This window comes from Rhamphochromis sp. 'chilingali', assembly GCF_963969265.1.
Source record: "Rhamphochromis sp. 'chilingali' genome assembly, chromosome: 21".
NCBI classification, from domain to species: Eukaryota; Metazoa; Chordata; class Actinopteri; order Cichliformes; family Cichlidae; genus Rhamphochromis; species Rhamphochromis sp. 'chilingali'.
Genome location: NC_137949.1, coordinates 23,529,163 through 23,545,368, shown reverse-complemented (window position 1 = coordinate 23,545,368; position 16,206 = coordinate 23,529,163). Strand labels below are relative to the sequence as shown.

General features: G+C 39.9%; 1 protein-coding gene across 3 annotated transcripts; it reads right to left on the bottom strand.

The window, feature by feature from the left end:
* Positions 1-1,152: 1,152 nt before the first annotated feature.
* Positions 1,153-16,179, bottom strand: usp40 (ubiquitin specific peptidase 40). 3 transcript variants are annotated; one of them, XM_080871851.1, is made up of 31 exons: positions 15,449-16,179; positions 15,281-15,348; positions 15,068-15,181; positions 11,417-11,581; positions 11,160-11,306; positions 10,857-11,000; positions 10,641-10,769; positions 9,481-9,597; positions 9,267-9,374; positions 8,964-9,164; positions 8,664-8,802; positions 8,367-8,448; positions 8,010-8,181; positions 7,848-7,932; positions 7,692-7,762; positions 7,206-7,615; positions 6,970-7,123; positions 6,820-6,880; positions 6,041-6,094; positions 5,716-5,804; positions 5,462-5,548; positions 5,349-5,385; positions 5,161-5,225; positions 4,567-4,641; positions 4,258-4,473; positions 4,055-4,173; positions 3,871-3,936; positions 3,509-3,719; positions 3,273-3,368; positions 3,103-3,197; positions 1,153-2,932 (listed from the first exon to the last, which is right to left on the bottom strand). In XM_080871851.1, the coding sequence occupies exons 1-31, from the start codon at positions 15,642-15,644 to the stop codon at positions 2,830-2,832; spliced, it is 3,876 nt and encodes a 1,291-aa protein (XP_080727977.1). In that variant the 5' UTR covers positions 15,645-16,179; the 3' UTR covers positions 1,153-2,829. The 3 variants fall into 3 exon arrangements, with proteins under 3 accessions (XP_080727977.1, XP_080727979.1, XP_080727978.1); XM_080871853.1 differs by having other exon boundaries at positions 4,055-4,149; XM_080871852.1 differs by having other exon boundaries at positions 8,664-8,799.
* Positions 16,180-16,206: the final 27 nt, after the last annotated feature.

The following is a 16,206-nucleotide window of genomic DNA, read 5'->3' as shown; positions in this document are numbered from 1 at the left end:
TGCACGCCGCAGAGTCCTGGAGGTGTACAGGTCCTGCAGAGATGGGAGTCTGCAGCCAATCACCTTCTCAGCAGATGTCTCGGTGTTAAAGGTGGGACGCTCAAAAAATCTTGGAAGGGCGGCAGGGTTGTCACAGCGGGTAGTTTAGCTAATATAGCGGATTTTTACATAAACTACAAAGAGATTTGAACCAGGGACTCTCGGATGTTGAAATATATATAAATATAATAATTTCCCATTTCAGCTGCTCCCTTTTGTCATAGCAGATCATCTACCTCCATCCCTATCCTCCTTTATCATACAAACCCTCTTTATAGTCTGCTTCCTCTGTCCAGAATATGCACTATTTATGTAAATATGTCGTAAAATGTGAGAACATGTAGAAAAATGACCGGCATCAGCGGTTTTGTAGTAAACTGTGAATGAGTACTTTGGTTGTTGTTCATATCTGTCTTTTTGTGCCTAGCGGCTGAGGCTGCAGGTATTTAAATACCTCAACTTTTTAGATTTTGGTTTATAACTAAATTTAGTTTAAAAACAATTAGACATAATCTCCCACAGCCTGTGGTGATGATGACCCTGCAATAGCTACTTGTTGTAAAAGTCACAGGATCCTCAAAGCACTAGGGTTTATCCTTTGTTATCCTACTGGATAAATCCATAGGAACTATTCTGCAGGACACAGACCTACAGTGTAAAGCATGGACGTAGCATCCAGATCGGAAAAATGAAGCTAATGTCAATGTACCTTAAACCTGCCCTTCTATCTGAAGGCCACCAGATGGTGATAGATTTGCTTGTAAAAAGACTTTCGGTCCTATAGAAGTTTTTGGGAAACCAGCTTTCTGACTTAACGTCTGTAAACACTTTCCCGCTAATTTTATCAAGTCTGTCACTCATTTTGGGACATAATGGATAAAAACCAAAGTGGATTTAATAAATATTATTTATACCATGTTTCAAAAATGGAGAATTATCTGGTTAATCCTAATTAATTAGTAGGAAATCCTAATTATACTCAGTGGCCCTTTAATGTTTGCGCCAGATGTAAGATTTACTAAATATTTTTAGAAAAGGAATCCATAAGAATCAGTTTTAAACTAACAGATTACTGATGTAATAGTAGTTATTTGTCATTAACATGACTGGTAATTATGATTGTATACCTTTATTGTTCATAAAATTCTTTCTGCAAATACAGTCCGACATGAGTACAAACAGTTGTCCACTCTTACAATACAGTAGATCAGTCCTTATCAATGACACCAAAGATGTAATCATTAACACTAGTAAACGATACCACATTATACAAAAAGAAGTCCATCTATTGCTGAGTATATTGTAGAACAGTTTTATTATCTGCTTCAAATAATTTCTTTTAAAAAAAAGAACAAAAACATTTCTACTTGAAAAATCTTGGCACCGGTCAAGGCCAGATTAATGAACGAAGCAGCTTAAAAAAATCTTTTGTGTGAAAATTAAATCCCCATCATATTTCATTCAACAATGTAATTATTTGTCGCTTCTTTCAAATAACTTATCTAAAGAGTCATTTTATAAATTCCCTGAAGTTCACAAATATTGCAAGCAACTAAAACAATTAATGTTCCACAAAGACGCTTCATGGGTCTTTACTTCTACACACTCAAGAAGAACAGTTCAGCAGTATGTGTTTCTGCTCTATACAGCTAATCTGAATGTGAAATAAAAAGGTAAAAGGAAGATCATCCTACTTTAATCTTCACCTACAAAAGTCTGGATAATGTTTCAAATATTATTTATTTTCCCATTATACTTAATTAGATGCATCATGTCACACTCAGTGTTAAGGGCACAGAGTCAAAACTTTTACCAATGCGTTATTGCCTAAATACTTAATGGTACTTTACAGCAATGGAGGAAATAAAACGAAATAAAACTATGAAAACCAGAAAAAGAAATGACAGGGCAGAAGAGGTAGAGAGAGAGAGAGGCAGCGTGAGGTAGGGAGGACAGAGCAGCACTAAGGCTTCTCCACATTAAGGCCTGTCTCTCCTCTCCTTTATCAACCTAAAATCAATACAGCGGCTGATCCAGAGAAACATTTTTGCTCGTGCTGCACAGTGACAGGTTAGTTATAAAAAGTAGTCACTTTCTATACAACAAGTTCCCTATTAAAGAACATTAGAACATATTGAAGGCAATTGCCTACTGCACTGGCTGGTCACTCAGAACAATTTATTGAAGAATACCAGAATATTGATCACTGGCATGTGGCTTGGGTATAAATTTTGACCTGTACTGGCTGTACTGGCTCATAATTAACAGGAGTTCCAGTAAGCACATGTGTCAGTTCATAATTGCCAGTCCTGAGTGGACAAAACACTCAACAATTTGCCTTTGAGAAACCAAGAGTGTCAGAATATAAAATATGATCCGCACACCAAAAAACAAACAAAAAAAAAAAAAAAAAAAAAAAAAAAACCAGAAAGCAGACTGATTTATCATATTTTGAAAGTCTGTAGAGGGAGGAATCAAGACAAATATGGATAATCCATTCAAAACAGAAATGTTGCATAGGAACGATGCAAATCAAAGTCAGTTATAACAAAACAGCAAATCAAAGTGCCAAAAATAAATTCCTTCTCTTTGTCCGTCAGAAAGTTGAGAAGTAGGAAGCGGTTTAGGGTTTGATTTAAGAGATTTGTGGAGAAAGTCAGTATGCAAACAGTACTCGAAAAACAAATTGCACAAGACTGATGTCAGATGTCCGAATTGCAATGTGGCATCTCACAGTGTGTGCATGTAGTATCACAGTTCATTGTGATCTATACAAATGGAAGAAGGACGCTATCTGAATTCCCCAACACTGATTGAGAGTGCCACCTCTGGTTTCCTGGATTTGGTCTGTCCAGCTTTCTTAAGTGATTCACCAGCGCCTGCAGCCTGCCCTCTGAAAGTAAGCAAGAGTCACAAATAACATAAAACATAACAAACACCAATGGACACAGTCTTTATGGATTGCATCATTGCTGTAAAATGACTGAGTGAAAACACTAATATTAATTTCTCATTAAATAAGAAGCATTTTCCCTGCTGTTACATGTATCCAAGGGCTCTCACCCTTTCCTGCGTTCCTCAGCCTCCTCTCTGAGCCTCTGCTGGCCCTGCTCGTCTTCCAGAGTGATAAAGTTCCTGTTGTTGTCAATCAAAAGATTCTGAAAAAAGTATGGAAAACAGACTGAGTGTCTCTGAAACCAAAGCAGAACAGAGTTTATTAAACAGGCATTTACCTTGACGCCAATTGTGTCACCATCTTTGAGGTGGAACGGTGTTCCCAGGAGTGATTCTGTTTTTTTCTTCTTCTTCTTTTTGGAGACCTGTTGGGTCTAAGAGTTAAAGACAAACTACTTAGTGAAGGCCAAATCTAATTTCATGCACAAAATAGTGCATGCAAGAGAGTGCAAGTATATACAGTATCACCCCCAACCAGGTTCCTACTCAAGAACCTTCCCTCATCTAATCGTACCCAGTTGGAGATTTCCTCCCAGATGTGTTTGTCTGGCTGGTGTTTGGCCAACAGCAGAGAGTCTGGAGAGAGGCCATAGCGTGCAGCCAGACAAGTGCGTAAAGAGCGAGGCGAGGAATCGTGGGTCGCATTCCAAACCAGTTCCTCTGAAGGGTAGTAAGACCTCTCTCCTGGTATTCCCATTTTAACATAGAGCAGCACGTCTTTTGGCCTTGTGAATAGGAAACAGTTAAAGAAGGAAAATTATTTTAAAAAGTTACTAAAAAACAAAAATGTGCGCAATAGACACACTTCATAATGAATTATTTAGATATTACATTGGGTTAGGTTTTGTAAGAAAAGAGCTGTAACACAATACTTACCCAAGATCTTCCTCTTTCAGTAGTGTCTGCACACAAAGGTCTGCACCACTGGTCAGCTTCATCTTCCTGAAGAAGGAGAAACCAAAAGGATAATAAGAAGGAATCACTCAGTGACCTTCATCTGTCAATAACAAAAAACAATCCTCTGACCATTAATGTACGAATGAGAGCACAGCATTCAGACCTGAGTGTGGCTTGCGGTCCTCTGAGGATTCGGGCTAGCTTCCGTCCCTCCAGCTGCCAAACACGCATGAATCCAGTGGTGGGCACACACACTTCCTGAAGGGCAGGCAGCGTCAAAACCTAAAAGCAAAGTGAGCATGTATTTCATCTGAAAATAGCTAACTATAAGAGACAGTCAGCACATACACAACCAAAACAGTTCACCTGAGTTTTGAGGTCCTCCAGAGTGGCCTCATCTGATATCTCTATCTGCCCCACACGTCTGAGCTCTGCAGCGTTTCCATTACATAAAGGAGGTAACTGATTGTGTGTTGTTCCTGCAGGCATCTGCCCGTCAGCAGGCCCGTTCTCTGTGTGATTAAAATCTCTTTCCATGTTTTTTGGATGCCAGTACAGCCATATAGATATCTTTAGGAAACCCTGATGGAAAAAACAAGACATAAAAATGCTAAAGCACTACATAAAGCTATAACACATCATTAATCCACAATTACATTCAAAACACTGAAGTACCTTCGAAGGCAAATTTCCTTCTGTGACAACTAATGTCTCTCCATTGCTGATTTTCAGCTCTGACAGAGAAGCATCCTGAGAATCAAAGGCCATAAAGATTTATTAGTCATGTGCACTGGAACATATGTGGGTAACTTCTACTGAGTAGATGATATCAGAGTAATAATGAAACTATTTTACTGTCACTTAAACTAATTGCAACATTTAAACAGTGAATTAATTAAGAAATTGTCTTCTTCTTGGTGCTCTACCTATCTCTAGCATCTTTCTCTGTCACACCAACCCCCTGCATTTGGATGGTTGACCTCAAGTATTTAAAATATGTGCATATTCACTGTTAAACATGTCTCCCTTTCATTCACACGCATGTATTCTCCATCTTGCTTCTACTAACTTCCATTCCTCTTCTATCTAGTGCATGTCTCCACCTGACCAGTTCCCTACCCTCACTACAGATCACAATGTTATCTGCAAACATCACAGACCGTGGAGACTTCCTGTCCACCATCATCACAAATAAGAATTAGTCAATTAACAAAAGGTAAGCAGTATTGTATTGTATTGACTTATTACAATAGTTCTCCACTTATTTACCTCATCCATAAGTGGCTCTCCGACCTCTTCACACCAATCAAGCCTCCTCAAGTGCCAACATGTGCCTAAAAACACATTTATAAATAAGGAGATCATCTTTGTGAGAAGGAATGCCAAATTCACAAATGCTGAGGCTAAAGCAAATGCAAACATACATTAGGAAAACCAAAGTAAAAAAAGTGTTTTACCATCAAGTCCAACTGCGTCCAGCATTGTTTTTAGACACTGCAAAGAAAATATTACACATTTTTATTCAGTGCAGAAAAATTTATGAGCATGATGTGCAGTTTTATTTCCTTACCTCTTTAACAGTGATAGTCTTCTCCACAATTATGTCCATCTCCATGCCAGCAGAGGGAGCTGCACCCACAGTAAAGTGCAAGAAAAGCTGCAAAGCAAAGTGTAAATTTCTAAACTTCAAACAAGCTTTTTAAATGTGCCATGATTTGTTTTTGTCGTTTTAAATTGCAGGTCTTGATTAAAGGTTCTGCAACTTTGTTCAGTGCAGCTGCAAGTAAAAGAGACGTCATTGAAGACTTCAAATAAAAGACACACCTGCGATGCCTTGGGGCTAGTACCCGGACAGAGAGTCAGTGTGGTCATGAGTCGCACCCCTGCATCCCGAACGCTCGACTCTTCACACACTGTCAGGCAAACGAGAATAGGACGACACAAGTGCGATTCATAAACGTGTTTTAAGATTTCAAAGGCACATGAAGAGAAGAAAATTAAAAGCAGGGGGGAGTACCGCTTCAACTTTTTAATAAGGGAAAACTGTAAAGGAAAGCAAATCTAAATATTTTGGCAAAATGAGGGGGATTTCCAACTCTAAGTGATCTGCACTATTAAAATTACCCTGAGGTAACAAATGACACAGTACCTGGAGGAAGGAGTTTCCCTGTGCAGTCAGACTGCCTCAAACAGTACTCTGCACCTGGTCAGTAAAGCAGGAAAAATGGCCAGCTTAGGAGCGTACATTTAAAAACCTTACACAAAAATACACTCTGTAGCTGCCTGAATAGAAACTTGGAGGAAAAAAACATGTGTTACGTTTTGTGTACTAAAAAAAAAACCAAAAAAAAAAAAAAAACAGCAGCTCTAACTCAGCTATATGTAATATATCCAACATTAATGCTAATAATTACACCTGTGCTTTTCCTGCTTTGAAAAAAATCCCAAAACTTGTCTGTTGGTTACATAGCTGGTAAATTAAAGATATAAAAAGGTAAAAATAAAAAAAAAACACAACAACAACAACAACAACAACAACAACAACATAAAAACCTGTGTTAAGTTTCTAACTGTGTAACAAAAAGACTCGATTTGACTTCAAAGTGCCACTACATAGGATAATAACAGCATCAGGTGCAATGACTCCAGACATGCTCGCAAAAGTATGTGCCCAGTTTGAATATTGTATGGACATTTGCCATGACTCTGGACGGGCACATATTGAGCACTTGTAAACATAAGTTTTGTATCTAAAACTATATTCAGGCATGTATTTTACAGGTTCCTGCAAACTTCTAACTCCATTACTTTTAACAAAAATATGGCTATTTGAAATTTGAGCATTCTTTTTGATAAACCCTGTACTTTTAATATGAAGTATTGATGTGCTTGTGTAGTGCTGCAGTTTTCCATAAGTATGCATCTTGCCTGGGGTTTGATCCCCTAACTGCAGCTCCTCTATGGCCCTCAGTTTCACCTCAGACAGCAGCTGTGGGAAACAAAAATCAAGTAATTTTAGATATCTCTTAAATAAAAAGATATAAAGGAAGTAGAGAGAGCCACAAACAAACTACTGACCATATTTCCTGTGGCTGGAACCTTGATTTTCTTAAAATTCTCCTCTTCCTTGTTCCCTTCACCTCCTTTCGCAATAGGCCGGAACTCCACCTGGAGCCAGCGGCAGTCAGACGGTGTAGTCACAGTGACAACATCTCCATTTCGAGTGAAGATGCTAAAGACAGTTGGGAAGAAGGTTTTAAAACAAACACATAAAGAAAACCTCCATAATGCTTAGCACATGATAGGAAACTTACCTGCTGTCAAATGACTGTGGCTCCAGCACCAACAGTGCATCTCCATCTTTCAGCGACAGCTCCTTCAGTGTCCGCTGCATGTCGTCAGGGGGGAAAACTCTCCATCCACTTGACCCTCCACCTTCTCCTGCCTCCTCTTCCCTTTTTTTGCCTCCCTTATGTTCTTGGCACAGCAGGCTTTCTTTAGGTTCCCCGAGTGAGTCCCTCACCTCCCCAAGAGTCACACCACCAGCAAACCCTCTTGCCTCCCTCTTGAGCCCTGGACCACCATTTTCAAAACCTTTTCTGTTCTCCTCACTCTCCACATCTTCCTCCACCTCTTTATCCACATCATCACCTAAAAAGGGACGCACCACAGTCAGCAGGACAGGCTCCCACTCAGCCCCAGTCAAGACAGATGCACCACACACCTGAAAAGATCATAAAAACATTTTAGATGCCAGTTATCGACCAACAAAGCAGGTGATGAATCATGCCTCTCCTCACCTCTCTGCCATTCCACACAAACAGCTCTGTGTTTGTGCAGATGCCTGCACTGTACAGGGAAACACTGTCATCTGTACAGAACGAAAACAGAGTGTAGTTACAAAATAAATAAATCACTACCTTCTATCTATTTAAGCCTTTATTTAAGGTTCTAACCTGTGAGTGTACTGTAGAGGTGTAAACCTGCTGGAAGACTCTTGGCCACAGTCAGAGCCATATCTCCCTCCCAGAATTCCTGCATCTAAACAAACAATTTATTGTTATTGTCACCTTCAGGACCTCAACATAGAACAGCTGTTGATTTCAGAGGTACAATACCTGATAGATAGCTAATCGCAGGTCTCCCACAGTCTTTCTACGGTCAAAACTCAGAGCAGTGCTGCCGCTTGGTTTGTTCCTGACTGGTTGCAGAGCTCCATTTTCTAGCCTATAAGAGGGAGCCAGGTGCAGACGCAGCTCCAGTGTGTTATTAGTGGCTTCAAACTCTTCACTGCAACAAAAGCAAAGAAACTCCTATGAATAACTTGCATAAGTAGCTCAGATTTCTCATTTTTTCTATTTGTTGTTTGGTTTAAATTTAAGATACAGCTGGACTGTCATGATTGTGAGTCAGATACTAAACAGCTTCAGGTGAACTGATGAGAGCATCATGTATAAATTTATTCATTTCTATACCGCATCTGCTGTAGTCTGATATTCTCCTCCTGAGCCATCTGGATGAGGTGAGAAGGAACTTTATATTGGGGATTGTTTAGAGCTGGAAAAGAAAGTATAAAACAATTAGCTAGTCTTTTTATTATGACTTTTATTACTACTTGTATCTAGTCATTTAGATTAAATCAACAATTAACTGATCCTTATATTAACAAGAACCCTCTGAACTCTAACTTCACCTCTCCCCTATTTCCTTCCCTTGTCGAACTAAGCGGATATAATCTTTCCATTACAAATGCAAAACATGGTATTCATTACCTTCACTGGGCCTGTGCAGCTGTGTTTTTCTGTAAAACAGCATGTAGGCGCTCTCTTTGCCCTGGAACTGCTTCTCTATGTCCGACTCCCTGATGGAGGTCACAGTTGAGTCATTGAGGTCAAACCAGTGGCTACCCTGCTGACAGACAGGAGGATGCTCCGTGAGAAAACAGGCATCAAAGTAATCACAAGATGTCTACCAGGAATCTGAAGAAAAACAAACTTGAGGCTTCAAAAGACTTGAGACTGGACTGTAATTTAAACCCTGCATTCCTGATACAAAGCTTGTTGCTTTAGTACCTCTGGTTCCGGTTCTGGCTTCTGGTTTAGTGAAAGCTGTGGCTCAGAAGCTCCCGAGACTGGAGCTGGTGAAGGATCAGAGTTTGAGGTAAGCTCTGCGGGGCTGGGGAGCTCAGTCGCTGGGCTTGGTGGGTTTGCCTTAAGCGCCACTCGAGTGCCATTGGACACCATCATGAAAACATCATTGTGCGACTGCAGGAACTAAATTATAAAAGACCAAGCATTGCAACAGGATTCAGGATTTGCATGCACACAAAATGACATAAGCTTAGTTACATAGTCAAAACCTGAAACTAATGATACCTTGCAAATGGGTCCATACTGTTTTCTGAACTTTTTGTTCCATGATGAACCAATCTTATCCAAGAGTTTCTGGCCCAACTGGTCCAGCAGGACACTCTTTGATGACTCCTAGTGGACAGCAAAGACACAGCATTTTATTCATTATTCATCAGCATCTCAATGCTGGTCAAAACTCAAAAAATGAAAATGAGAATTACGATTTTTCATGCAGTACCTGGGCAATAATAGTGGTGACGATGGACAAAGGGTCATCTTCATGAAGTTTTGGCTCCAACACTTCCTTAAACTCCACTTTAGCTTTCTTTTGAGTTTTAGGTTTGCAGTCTTCCTCCTGACAATGAGAAGCTTTTCTTAATTTGCTGATAATAGTACACAAAGAAAATCAATGTGTATCATATTCTAAAATATTATTCCAAGTACGGGCGGTTAGTATACTGTCAGTGGAAAAAGAAAGTACACCCTGATCTCCAGATCTTAAAATTAGGCAACCTGAGATGAATAATAACATGTGACATGTTATCGGTGTCATTATTAAGAGGGTAAGTAGCAGCAAGGTCCTCATAATCAAATGCACCTGATTAAATGATTACAGAAATGTAACCACCTCTATAAAAGCAGAAGTTTTGACAATTGGTGCCTAAACAATTTCCAGACAATCTGAAACCCATAATTCTACAGTGAGAAAGATTATTCTCGAGTGGAAAACATTCAAAACAGCTGCCTTCCCAGGAATGGACACCCCAGCAAACTTACCTCAGGGTCAGACCCTGCAATGCTCAGAGAAACTGCAGAAAACCCAAGAGTTACATCTCAGACTCTAAAGACCTCAGTTAGTGTGCTAAATGCTTAAGCTCATCCCAGTAGAATTTAAAAAAAGACTGAGCAAGTACAGCTTGTTTTGGAAGGGTTGCCAAGAAAAAGACGCTTGATTCTAAAAAGAACAACACAGGTTAGGTTTGCAAAAATGCATTTGAACAAAAGAAAGAAAGCAAAGTGTTGCAATGACCCTGTCAAAATACAGACCTCAACCTGACTGAAATGTTGTGATAGGATTTCAAGAGAGCTGTGCCATAATGACTGCCAACATGAGTGGGCCAAAATTCCTCCACAATGATGTGAGAGACTGATAAAGTCAATTGCTTCTAAATGTTGTTCTACAAGCCACTGAATCATGGGGTGTACTTAGTATGCATTTTGGCTTACTTGCTGTTAAATAAATAATGACACATTAATAATATATCATGTGTTGCTGTTCATCTGAGGTTGTTACCGCAGACTTGTTAAGGACCAGATCATTTTGATCATGTTCTGATATGTAAAAACCTTTGAATTAACAGAGGGTGTACTTTCTTTTGGCTCATCTCTTTTTCTCACCGGTGGCTCCCATCGACCAAGTTTATCCACATCCTTGATGTAAACATGGTAGTGGCCACCATAGCAGCCACCCTTATGGATGATGACAGAGAAGAGCTCATAGGAGTAATCAGAGTCATCTCCATCAGCCTGTGGGAGGGGGGAAATATAACAGTAAAAGCCATTTTAATGCAGCAAAGTGTGTTTCATAAGCTAAATTTTAAATTTCCCAAGTACCTGTTCACAAAAGGGTCGTAGGTTGATGGTGAGGGGGAAGCTGTAACGTCCTGTTTCCTTGTATCGCTCGCATTTAGCAAAGTCAAAGCTGAATCTCAGTAAAGACATAGTCATGAATGGAGGGAGTTTCCTTAGTTTAGCAGACTGGATAATAAGAATGGTGAGAAAGAACAAATTACATATTGTTAATGTAAATAAAGTGGAAGAAATCATTGTAATGTCGAGCATGGTAAAAAAGTACAAATGTTTACTGCATTGTATTCTTCACTGCTGTATTTACGCTGTCTGAAAATTGGCACTGACCTTGGCAGCAGTGACCAGTCTGTCACACTGTGCACAGCGGTATAGGTTATTGCCCTCAAACAGCTCTTCTGCCACAAACATGTTCCACAAAGCGTCTTCCAGACTAGGCAGACCACAAACACACACTGTCAGGTCCAGGAAGTCCTCCTGAAGAAGACAAACAAATTAGGTTCATTGATTATTGTTCTCTTTGCATTTAAGACGCATTTTATTGCATCGTGTTCTGTAATGTCACGAGTTTGGGTTTGCACACACACCTGTCTCTGGCTGACATTTCCACACTCCTTGCAGACGATACTGTTGACAATGGTTCCATGGTAGAGACGGTGAATAAATGTACTGCCACTGGTGCCCACAAGAGAGTGCTCCAATGCACTGAACAAAATCCTGTTCAGCTCCTGCACATCATGCTGATTTGTTCCCTTAAAAAAACAACAACAACGTGACAACAGAAAAAGAATCAATTTAGGAACAAACAAAAAAAATGTGCCACAGATCCAATACTACCTATAAATAAATAAATAAGATTCAATCCAGCCTTAGTAAAAACTCTTAGCAGATTCAGTGTTTACATTTCTGCCCCCTGCCTTATATATTTATTACATTTACTTGTATTATTGTTGATGCTAATTTATTTTTTTCAATATAATGTGGCACAAGTAACCCTGGGTTTTTGTGAGATGATGCTGAGAAATGAAAAGAAAAACAATGGGATGCTTGCTCATTAAGTTTTAAGGCAATCTGTTTCATGTCGTTTTCAACACAACATAAATACGTTGCTTGTCTCTGCAGCGTCCTCAGCTGTAATGCTACTCTGCTGCAGACAGTGACCAGTGCTGTAAACACTAATATCACAAGTTTCTATGTAAAAACTATGGATGACATCATTTCTAAATTATTTCTGCATTATGGTTTGTAAATTGAAAAAAATACCAAAACATCAGTGACAATAAAAGAATAATAATGTTAATTTATATGTCTGTTGGACCCTACAGGTACATTTAAATCTTTAAGACTTCAAAATATACAGTATATTTTAAACTGCACTAAAACTGTAGTAAGTAAGGACGATAGCAAGTCACTCTTTATTTTAAATCAGTAAATAACACACAGCAACTTATTTGTTCCAACATTTTTACCCGAATACGCGAATGATCTCTCCAGCACGTCATATTTCAAAGGTTTTAGAGCACTGCTTCAAGTTTAAACATATCACAGAATGTACAGTTTTCACTTGAACGTGTGGTTTGCATGCCCTGTGGCAAATTCTGTTTCTTTCTGTTCTTTCTTATTGTATTAATTTTGCTTGTAGGCAGCTGAACAGGCTCCAGACAAAATGGAATTCCAGTCTTGGGCTGATAAAAGTTAGTGTGTCTAAAATCTAGTTTCTGTTAACTGTCACATGTACACAGAATTAGATTGGTAGGTCCACAAAAGTGGAAAAACAAGAGGCAAAGTTGAATCTGAGGACAGCGAAGCTACAGCACAGACTGAGTTTTCTATGTATTAAATCTGAGTATTTCTATGGAGGCAAATGGTGGTGTTTATATTGTCCAATTATGAAATATTGATGTAAGATTATCCTTAAATTTGCAATTGATTCTGGAGTTTAACTTCAGTAAGTATTTCCTATCAGACTGATGTCAGACAGCTAGCTGCCCAGCAACTACAGACAGGGTTAGGGTTAAGTAAAATCTGCATTCAATTAAGATCCACGGCTTCCCTTCCAGTAAATATATACCACTTTATTAGGTACATGTTTTTAGTACCAGGTTGGACCTAGTTTTGCCTTAAGAACTGCCTTAATTCTTCACTCCACTGATTCAACGAGTTGCTAGAAATATTCCTAATTCCTAACAATTAGGTAGTAAATAAACAACACTATAACAGATGTTTTTAGCTGATTAGAAGATCCTTTTGAGATCACATAACTACTTTTATTGTTTGCATGGGTGATGCCCGGAAACTTTCGTTATATTCTCAAACAGGCCTTTGGTTCCTTGTTAAGTTTCCCTGTTCCATGTACTCGTGGTGGTTCCAGGTAGGATTTATGTAAACAAAGAGGTAACTATGTGCCATGAGCTACGTAAATGTGGATTGTGTAATTATGGACAGACACTACCTGACTAAACTAATAACCCACAGCTACAGGGAGTCCAGAATTATTAGGCAAATGAGTATTTTGTCCACATCATCCTCTTCATGCATGTTGTCTTACTCCAAGCTGTATAGGCTCGAAAGCCTACTACCAATTAAGCATATTAGGTGATGTGCATCTCTGCCAAGATGCCACTTGCCACCAGTTTGGCCATATTTCAGAGCTGCAACATCACTGGAGTGCCCAAAAGCACAAGGTGTGCAATACTCAGAGACATGGCCAAGGTAAGAAAGGCTGAAAGACGACCACCACTGAACAAGACACACAAGCTGAAACGTCAAGACTGGGCCAAGAAATATCTCAAGACTGGTTTTTCTAAGGTTTTATGGACTGATGAAATGAGAGTGAGTCTTGATGGGCCAGATGGATGGGCCCGTGGCTGGATTGGTAAAGGGCAGAGAGCTCCAGTCCGACTCAGACGCCAGCAAGGTGGAGGTGGAGTACTGGTTTGGGCTGGTATCATCAAAGAAGAGCTTGTGGGGCCTTTTCGGGTTGAGGATGGAGTCAAGCTCAACTCCCAGTCCTACTGCCAGTTTCTGGAAGACACCTTCTTCAAGCAGTGGTACAGGAAGAAGTCTGCATCCTTCAAGAAAAACATGATTTTCATGCAGGACAATGCTCCATCACACGCGTCCAAGTACTCCACAGCGTGGCTGGCAAGAAAGGGTATAAAAGAAGAAAAAGTAATGACATGGCCACCTTGTTCACCTGAGCTCAACCCCATTGAGAACCTGTGGTCCATCATCAAATGTGAGATTTACAAGGAGGGAAAACAGTACACCTCTCTGAACAGTGTCTGGGAGGCTGTGGCTGCTGCTGCACGCAATGTTGATGGTGAACAGATCAAAACACTGACAGAATCCATGGATGGCAGGCTTTTGAGTGTCCTTGCAAAGAAAGGTGGCTATATTGGTCGCTGATTTGTTTTTGTTTTGTTTTTGAATGTGGAGATGTTATATTGGTTTCACTGGTAAAACAAAAATAATTGAAATGGGTATATATTTGTTTTTTGTTAAGTTGCCTAATAATTATGCACAGTAATAGTCACCTGCACACACAGATATCCCCCTAAAATAGCTAAAACTAAAAACTACTTCCAAAAACATTCAGCTTTGATATTAATGAGTTTTTTGGGTTCATTGAGAACATGGTTGTTGTTCAATAATAAAATTATTCCTCAGAAATACAACTTGCCTAATAATTCTGCACTCCCTGTAGTTATCATGTCTTTACTGACTGTACCAAGTAATAAGTATGAAAAACAGCCCACTTCCTGTAACTGTAGAGACACTGAAGAAGAATTTTGGATCAAAGAAAAAAAAAACTGTGCCAAAGCATTCTTTTGTCAGTTTATATGTTTTGATGACTCATTGTCCTGGTGCATCAACCAACATCTCCTGAGATCATGCACCGCCCTATCCTGACAGTCTCCTGTAAAAGGTATTGATCTACCATTGTTTCCTCAACTTACTGCAAGGCATCCGGGCCTTGAAGTAGCACAGCAGCCCCAAACAATGAGTCCCAGAAATGTGTTGGAAAAACACATCTTGCCTCGACTGTGAGGAATCATTCAGTGTGTTCAATAAAGACGTGAAAAGTACAAGCTTTGGTCTGTTATAGGTTTACTCTCTTACAACTGTGGTTGCCTGTTCTCTAGTAATTGACATTACTGGTGGGTAAATCCATCACTTAGACATGTAAATCAAGCCTCGCTTTCTCCTCCTCCATGAAGCAAATAAAGTGCACATACCTCACTGCTGTTCCAGCCAAAGCTGTCAGTAAGGCCAGCAGTGGAAGCACTCTGCTGGTCCACTAGCAACAGATGGGCAAAGAGCCTCTGAAGCTCCAATGGGATCACTCTGACCTGAGGAGAAGGAGAGCAAACCTCATTAACTTTAAAAAAAAAAAAAAAAAAAAAAAGACCCATGGAGACTGCACCTACATTAACCATGCATACACATACTTTAGCCTCTGGTTTGTCTTTGTCTTCCAGGGATCCTAATTCGTCTGGCACCAAACTGAACAGCTCCTCTGCAAACACACACCACAAAACAAATATGTTAAACAAACTATGTTAAATTGTCCCCTTATTATTATGAGCTGTACTGGAGGGAGGATCACTTGTCCTCACCTCTGAACTCGGGGGTGAAGAGCAGGGTCTGGAGCAGAGAGTTCAGATAGCAGGTCCCTCCCTGGTTTTTGATGCCGCACAGATTGCTTCTTCCTCGACGTGGAGGTGGCTCATCTCCCATCTTTGAAACTCTTCCCTTGGAGGAAGTCGAAGAGAAGCCATCCTCTTCCTCCTCCTCAAATAGATTCCCAAACATGCTGCGTTAGGGGGTTTGTGTGGTTATTATTCCGTTGTGTCTCGCTTATGCTGGGGTTCAGCCTTGCAGTAAAGCGTGTGTTAGCACTCCGACGTGCCCTCTTGCTATCTCATCTTGGTTTTGCCGAGTTCTCTGTTGACAATGGCCGGACTGACTCTGAAGTAAGAAGACTTTACGGGACTAAACATTGCGACTAGTACCGGATGAAATTTGCAGTCGTTTGGGTAGCTCAGCACGCTAGCAAAGCACCGACACCAACGAGCAGCTGACAGCTCAGCGAAAATTGAAAAGAAAAAAAAAATCACACAGTCGGGAACTGTGTCACAACGACTGGGAAAACAACGTCGCCTTAATGAAACTCTAACAGTTTTTATTATTGAACTTTTACACAGCATCCCTACCAAAATAAGCCATTTCTTCTTCTGTTTGTCGTAAAGCAGAAAACAAACGAAACGTAAATAAAAATACCGTCGTTGAACAGTGAGCAGCCATGTTTCTTCCTGACCGAGAATGAAATGATGCATTATGGTTCTTGTAGTACCAAGCTTGGTTAATGCGCACA